This window comes from Microtus pennsylvanicus, chromosome 8, assembly GCF_037038515.1.
Source record: "Microtus pennsylvanicus isolate mMicPen1 chromosome 8, mMicPen1.hap1, whole genome shotgun sequence".
Classification (NCBI taxonomy): Eukaryota; Metazoa; Chordata; class Mammalia; order Rodentia; family Cricetidae; genus Microtus; species Microtus pennsylvanicus.
The window spans coordinates 27,089,965-27,098,367 of record NC_134586.1 but is presented as its reverse complement, the minus strand read 5'-3'; the positions used below and the strand labels follow the sequence as shown (position 1 = coordinate 27,098,367).

At 46.2% G+C, this 8,403-nt stretch overlaps 1 protein-coding gene across 2 annotated transcripts in view; it reads left to right on the top strand.

Moving 5' to 3' along the window:
* The first annotated feature begins 4,037 nt into the window (after positions 1 to 4,037).
* Positions 4,038 to 8,403, top strand: part of Ninj2 (ninjurin 2) — a 103,836-nt gene continuing 99,470 nt past the window's right edge. Inside the window, exon 1 of one of the 2 annotated variants that reach the window (XM_075981975.1) lies at positions 4,038 to 4,302. In XM_075981975.1, the coding sequence (XP_075838090.1) occupies positions 4,270 to 4,302 (33 nt within the window). In that variant the 5' untranslated portion in view covers positions 4,038 to 4,269. The remainder of the gene's footprint in view (positions 4,303 to 8,403) is intronic. The other variant, XM_075981974.1, reaches the window with a different exon arrangement.

Here is an 8,403-nt window from a genome sequence, read left to right as displayed (position 1 = left end):
ACTACAAAAATCACCCTAACAGTAAAGATAAAACCTTTCCCACTGAGACTGAACAGCCTCCGCATGGGGCAAACTCAGTCCTAGAGCCAAATGTCAGAACTACCCTTCATGGCAAGCACACTTGCTGTGCATTTTCTCAGGGCACCTCCTTTACAGTGTGAATGTCCCCAGAGGGCTTAGCACAGTGTCAGCTCAGGGACTCAGAAGTTGCCACAACCATGAAAATTAGGTTTAAGTTAACATGAAAGATATTTCTGTTTAAGTTCTGAGACCGGGCTCCGCAGACTACAATTTGTAGGGCCATACCTGGTCTCCGTTTTATAATCTCTGACCATCTGTTTTTGTTTATAAAGTTTTATTGGAATACTACTTCCTTCATGTACTTAAATATCGTGTATAGCTGCTTTCACACAATAACAGCAGGGCTGAGGGTTGTGACAAAAACCATATCATCTACAAAGGCCAGAAAATATTTGCTCTCTGGCCTCGTATATAAGAAGTGTGGTGACCCCAATCCAGGGTCGCAGTGTGACAGAGGAGATAAAACACTTTCCAAATCCTGCTCTTGTTTACCTCCACGTGACATTTCTGAGATGCCGCACGGTTCAAATCCAGGGCGAGCCCGGCGACCTGACCAGTTCCTAGCCAATCACAGCTGTTTCCTTTTAAAGCCAATGTACTCATTACTAGGGAAATTTCTTTGGAAATATATTCAGGTGCTTTTTTTCTCTTTTGTATTTTCTCCTGGTTTCCCCTCTATCCAGCCAGACACATCTATGTAGTTAAAAGATAATGGGAATTGCCACAATAGGAAAGCAAAGGAAAAGGAGATGATTAGTATTTTGTTTCTGATCCTCTAAATAAAAAGTTCTGGCAAGACAGTTTTTATTATTTTTATTTTAAAGTAAACAGTACATTTTATTTTATAATATATAAACATACACACGTGAACATACATGCACACACATACACAGGCATGCATGTGCCACAACTTACAGGAATTGCTTCTCTCCTTTGCTATAAGGATATCAGGGTTCTAACTTGGATCGTTGGGCTTCATAGTAGAACCCTGTACCAATTGATCCAGCTACCTTACTGGTTCAAGACAATATGTTTGATAGGTTTTATTCCTGAAGAGGACTTCCAAACTTCTTTGAGTTATCATCCTGGAATTCCACATAAGATAGTGAGCCAATATAGAAAAGCTTAGAAAGTGTGACCTTTTTGGAGGAGGTGTATCACTGGGAGTGGGCTTTGAGGTTTTAAAAACCCACACTAGCCGGGCGGTGGTGGCGCACGCCTTTAATCCCAGCACTCGGGAGGCAGAGGCAGGCGGATCTCTGTGAGTTGGAGACCAGCCTGGTCTACAAGAGGTAGTTCCAGGACAGGCTCCAAAACCACAGAGAAACCCTGTCTCGAAAAACCAAAAAATAAAAAAATAAAAACAAAATAAAAACCCACACTAGACCCAGGGTCGTCTCCTCCTCCTCCTCCTCCTCCTCTCTCTCTCTGTTCCTCTCTCCCTCTCTCTCTCTCTCTCTCTCTCTCTCTCTCTCTGTCTCTCTCTCTCTCTCTCTCTCTCTCTCTGCCTGTAGATAAAATGTAAGCTCTCATTTACTGCCCCAGCACCCTGACATCTGCCTGCTGCCTGGCTGGAGCAGTCACGATGGTCACCCTCTAAAACTGTAAGCATGCCTCCAAAGAAATGCTTGCTTGCTTGCTTTTTTTTTCTTCTTTTTTCTTTATTTCTTTTTTGTTTGTTTGTTTTTCTAGACAGGGTTTCTGTATAGTCTTGGCTGTCCTAGGGTTTCTCCATAAAGCCCTGGCTCCCTGGAACTCACTCTATAGACCACCCTGGCCTCAAAGTCACAGAGATCCACCTGCCTCTGCCTCCCAAGTGCTGGGGTTAAAGGTGTGTGCCCACCCAGATAAATGTTTTATTTTATAAGCAAAAAAAAAAAGTGAGTCAAAAAAGGGATAGGTTTCCCTTTCTCACCCCAGATTATGAGAGAAAGAAAAAAGGCAAAAAAAAGGGAGAGCACGCATTGGGAGTGTGGCCGTCTCTCCTCTTTAAAACAAGTGTGTGCCTTATCTGAACCCAGATTTCTTGGGTTCAAATCTTGGGTCAACCTTTAGCACCTATTTGGCCTTCTGTGTTTCTGTTTTGTCTTTTATAGATCAGTGTCAAGAGTGGGAACCAGTTTCCAGAATCATCATGAAAAGGAAGCAGTGTAGGCTAAATGTTGAGGCAGTGCTTCTGGCAGAGAGCAGAGAAGTGTTCCCCAGGAGCCCACGGCGGAAGGCTTGGACTTCAGGAGATGGTGCTCTTGGGAGGGAGTGGAGGGGGAGCCCTGGGACATTGGGTTAGTGTGAAGCTTGCCCTTGAAGTGAACGGACTTCCTCTACGCCACACTTATCGTTCTGGAGGGCCTGCAGGGCCTGCCAACTGTGAACTAAAATCTCTGAACCACGCAGCAAAGGTTGATTGATTGCCCCACACATTTTGTCACAGTGTCCAAAAGCTGAGTGACACAGATGTAATTGTGGGAGGGAGGGTGTGATGGGTAATCTTGTTCACGTGATGTAATTGTCATGCATTTTCTAAAGTGCTCCAGGCACTGTGAAGCAGGGTGGGACTTTGACGTGGAAGAGAAATCAAGTCTCTCTCTCTCTTTCCCCCTCCCCCTTGTAATGATCTGTTCTGTCCCTTTAACAGACAAGCCACGCCCACTCCCTCCCCATCTGCAGAGGCAAGCTGATTTTCAGCTTCCAACCTGAGCCCCTTCCTTTTCAATCTTCCTCTTGAAAAGGCAGCTTCTGTCTCTCCTTTCTCTACACTTTGCCCCTTCGCCCTCTCTCTGACTGTTTCTCTCTCTCTCTCTCTCTCTCTCTCTCTCTCTCTCTCTCTCTCTCTCTGTGTGTGTGTTTGTGTGTGTGTTTCTCTCTCTCTCTCTCTCTGCTCTTCTCTCCTTTCCCCTTCATAACCCACTAAATAAATATCCAACCTCACTCTGCAAGGCATGCCTATCCATGTCTCTGTCTCTTGCCCACCACGTGGCTCCCTATGTGGGACCAACCACCTTCGGAGACCTGTGGCTTGGCCTCGTGGCATGCCCTCTGTCTCTCTCTCCTTGTGCAGCTGGTTGTCCCATCGAGGTCTCTCACCCACCACGCAGCTCCCTGCCTGGGACTCTTGGCCCACTGCAGCCGGGAGTGGCTGCTCTTGGGACTCCCAGCCCACTGATTGCAGCCACTTGGGGGACCTGCGGTCTCAGGACCCACTGCCCACTGCAGCCTCTCGGGGATCCGCAGCATTTTACTTAAAACATAACACCCCCTCATCTTTCTCTCTCCTCTTCACATTTGAGAGCGGTAGGAAGAAACACAGGGCTCTGCCATGTTCCCGCCTCCCATTACCCTGAATGGAAATTCTCCCTGACAGCCCACTTCTGGCACATTCAGAGACACTCCCACCACTTGGGTCTAAAACAGGTCTAGGAACAAGACAGAAGTGTTTTAAATTCTAAGGTAAACAGGAAAAATAATCAGTTTCCAAAAAAAGTCTGGCTGCTGTTGCTCTCTTTTAGAAGTGGAGGGAACGCAACTGGCTTCATGGGAGGGATCTGGAGGCACAGCTCCCCCCCCCCCCAACCTCTGTTCCCTCTCACATCAGGACAGAAGTTAAGGTATCGATCTGTCAGTGAAGATGTGTCACTTACCTTGTAGCTTTGTGTCCTCCTGGGTAAGCTACTCCCTCCTCTCCCCCTCTCTTAGGAATGGAGGGCACAAATAGCAAACACAGATGAGAAAGGGAGAGTTCCCGAAACTTATGTCTTGAGACTCTGCTGAAGGCTACCCCACCCTTGAGATGGACCACCCTACTCTGAACCACTAGTGGGAAGTGGGAAGGTTCCCTTAGAGCAATTCTCCGATTTCCTGGGCAAATATGCAGATTTACTTTCTCAAGTAGTAAATCTACTGCCTCAAAGCAGGTAACCTCAGATGGCCTGGCTAGGACTGTAGGGGGGACTCAGAAGGCCACCTATCAATGCACCACATACAGGGCAGACACTTGCAGACATGTGCGCCTCCCCCAGGAGCTGAGGCCAAGCCAAGCACCCTGCATCAGCTGATGAATAGCAGGTCTGTCTTGCCGCAGCACTGTCTCCCACCCCAGAAAAGCTGCAGGCGCAGACTGCCAGGCTGAAGAGCCCAGAGCCCACGCAAACTACAGGCACTCCGGGTGGAAAGTAGCCAGAGAGCAGCAAGATGGAGTCAGAGCGAGGAACCATCCACCTTCAAGTAAGTTCTGTCGGGAGCAAGAGAACCGGGGAGCCAGGAGAAGGGGACCTGGGCATTTGGTCACTCGATAGCCACCCCCACCCCTATTGTCTCTCTTCCTCGTCCATTTCCCTGAATGCTCCACTGGCCTTTGCTCGTTAGTTCTATTTCACAAAGTTTATCTGGGCTGGTTCCTCATGTCTTTCTTTAGACATATGAAAAGTGCATGATTTCAATTCCTCTTGGCTTCTGCTTCCTCTTGTCAAAGATTTTATTAGATCTGTGTTATCAAAAAACGATTTCATATTCTGTGCACTGCTCTCCCCAAAGGCTCGGGACAGTGGCTGCTACACGCGAGTTACCCATCTGTTCTCTGGAGACAAAGAAATATGAACTTGGGAGGTTAGAGAGAGAGGCAGGTAGGAAAAACCTAAATGTTTATGAGACCCGAGTTGCTCAAGTGTGGGGCAAACAGTGTCTCATTCGGACAGCAGCAGTATAGGCAACTGTCTCTTAGGAACGGCAGTCAGGTGTCCTACCCTTCACGCCACAGGCTTAGAAGGCACTAAAGAGAATGGAAGGGTCTAGCAGAGCAGAGTGTCAATCAAGCAGCGTGGCATCAACTGTAAGCTGCATGAGAACTTTCCAAGAGTCAGACAATTAAAGAACAGTAAAGGACTTTTTAAAATTCTGTTTAGATTTATTCTTATGTTTTTGAGTATTTTGCCTACATGTATGTACCACACACATGCCCAGTACCTGTGGACATCAGAAGAGGGTCTTGGATTTCCCAGAACTGGAATTACTGCCGGTCGTGAACCACCACATGATTGCCGGGAACGTATGGGAAATGAATCCAGGTCCTCTACAAGAATAGCAAGTAGTCTTAACCACTGAGCCATCCCTCCAGTCCAGAAGAGGACTTTTTTGTTGTTGTTGTTTTTGTTTTTTGAGACAGGGATTCTCTGTGTAGCTTTGGAGCCTGTAGACCAGGCTAGCCTTGAATTCACAGGGATCCACCTTGCCTCTCGAGTGCTGGGATTAAAGGCTTGTGCCATCACCACCTCCAGCTCCTAGAAAAGGACTTTTAAGATCAAGAATTTTTTAGACCAAAACATTATCTTCAGATTAGACACGATTAACTAGTGTATACTTAACCTGAGCTGGAGAGGTGGTCAGCTTCCTGTTCTTCTCTAAGACTTGACGGCTTTTGGGCACCCAGGGCCTCCCTCACTCAGCACACACTGCCACTGCACCCTCAACCCTTCTGCCTTCTGGATGCACTTAGAGCAGGTTTAGGTTCGTAGCACACTTGAAAAGAAGACACAGGGAACTCCCATAGAACCCCCGCCCTCGTAATTGCGTAGACTCCAGCATTATCATCGTCCCCCCACTAGAACCCACCTTCCACCGTCAAAGTGTACCGCTGACAGTGTGCATCAGTGCAGACACAGCGACCTGTTTCCCCCACTCGAGTACCGCAGTTATTTCCCTCGCCTTCCACCTGTTCATCCTTCTCAGGCCCCGACCATCCCAACCATGCTGTCTTCGCCAGTTTCGCCCTATCTAAACTGTCATATAGTTGAGATCACACAAACTAGACTTTTCAAATTGGCTCCTCTCACTTAGTCATCTGATTTCTCCATGCCTTGACTGCTTATTTCTCTGTTGTGTACGTAACTGGGGAAGTCCACATCGTATGTGGTTATGTGTGCACACGTATATGAGCACACACAGAGGTCAGAGGATAACCTATGATGTCATCCCTCAGATTCTGTTTACCTTTTTTTGAAACAGGGACTCTTACTGGCCTGGGATTCACCAAATGGGCTAGGCTGGCTGGACCGTGAGCGTCTGGGACCTTCCTGTCTCCGTCTCCTCGGGGCTGGGATTCTAAGCACTTCCACCACGTTCAGATTTTTTTTTCTTTCTTAGTTGAATCCTGGGGCTTGAACTCAGGGCTTTGTGCCCATAAGGCAAGCACTTTACCAGCTGAGCCATCTCCCAACTCCAGCATATTTCTTTTCAGATCTGATTAGCAATCCAGTGCCTGGGTTTACTGGGTTATTCCTTTCCTTTTTCCCTTCTTTTCCTTTTCTTTATTTTCTCTCTTTCTTTCCCCTTCCCTTTAGAAACTTCCCCCACCACCACCTTTTCCTTTCTACAAAGCCCAGGCTGGCCTTAAGCTTTTGACAGTCCTTCTGCATACTCCTAAGTGCTGGGAGTACAAGCATGGACCACCATGATTAGCGATTTATTTACTTCTAGACATTTTCATCAGCATATACTAATTGTGCAAAATAATGAGCTTCACTGTGATATTACTATATGTGTATATTGTACATTATGACCATATTCACTCCGATGTTTTTTGTGTTATTGTCGCGCGCACACACACACACACACACATACACACACACACACATGTTATCGTCCTCTTTCCAGACACAGTTTGTGGGCTCTCTACTACCCCACTGATCTTTTCTTTTGACAATAGCATATTGTCTTGATCCCTATAGTGACTCCTGAAGTTGGGTCCTATCAGTCTCATACTTGTCTTCTTCAAACACTGTATTATTATTAGCTGTTCTGGATTAGGGTGTTTGCCTCTGCATACACACTACAGAGTCATTTTGCAGATAGCCAATCATTTATTTTGATAGGGATTGTTGTGAATCTGTAGATCAAACTGAGCAGGACTGACATCCTCATAGTAATGGCCCTATCTTCCTGTGTAGATCCTGCTTTCCACCAGCCGGACACAGTAGCAAATAACCAAGGTCGCTCTGCTGTCCCAAAAGCGAAGCGGAGGCTGTGAATCTAGCTCGGTGATCATGCTTTTGTCTAGTGTATGTAAGGCCCTGGCTAGCACCAGGGAGAGGGGAAAACTGGGTAGGAGAAATAAGGGCTTACTGGACAAGCATGAGGACCTGCGTTCTAATCCCTAGACTCCACAGAAACCCAGTCATGGTAGAATCTGTTTCTAGTGCTTCGATGGTGAGATGAGAGATAGAGACAAGAGAACCTGGAAGTTCATGGATTAGCTAGCCCCATGTAGTACCAAACAACAGGGCTCTTGCTTTGAACAGGTAGAGGGTGAGAATCCACACCCAAGGGAGTCCTCGGGCCACACACGTGTGCTACAGCACACACACACACAGTTCTGCCTTGTTGATTGCTACTTTGTACCTTTTCATTTCATTCATTTTCAGCTTACGTTCATTTAATTGCTCTTCTTTTTCTGTTTAATTTGGAAGTTGGTTGTTTGCTTGCTTGCTTTGTTGTTGTTCAGAAAAAGTCTCAAACAGCCTAGACAGTCTTCAGTATCATTATGTAGCTAAGGCTGGCCTTGAACCCCTAATCTTTCTGGGTTCCTGAATGTTTTGTTTTACTGTGTGTGTGTGTGTGTGTGTGTGTGTGTGCCCGAGTGCACACATATGCATGGGAGTGTGTGTGTGTCTGCGCGCGCTCACACACGTGCTTTCAGACAGGGTCTTGCTGTGTAGCCCAAGAGTAGCTTGATCTTCCTGTCTTCCCTTCTCAGCTTCCCACAGACTTGAAGAAGTCTGTTGCTATGCATCACTTGTTCTTTTTCTACTTTCCCAATTTAGAAGCATAGATTACTAGTTCTAAATGTTTCTTCTTTTCTAGTATCCACATTTAGTACGTTTAAATTTCCCTCTGAACACTGATTTTGCTGCATCCCACAAATTGTGATAAACTGTGTCTTCCTTTACATTTAGTTCAAAATACTTTAGATTTCTCTCAGAATTTCTTTAGACACATGTATTACCTAAAAGCGTGCTGTTTAACCTCCACAATTTTTGGATTTTCCGGTTACATTTATGTAATTTCTTTTGGGTCTATTTTCGCTTTGGTCTAGTGATATCACACTAGATATCACATGATTTTCTATTTTCTTTTTGAGACAGGGTCTCTCTATATAGCCCCAGATGTCCTGGAACTCACTATGTAGACCAGGCTGGCCTCGAGCTCACAGTGATCCACCTGCCTCTGCCTTCTGAGAGCTGGGACTAAAGGCAGGCATGTGCCATGATGCCCAGCCCATGATTTCTATGTTCAAAGAGTTATTAAGAAATGCTTTGTGGCTCCAAATGTGAC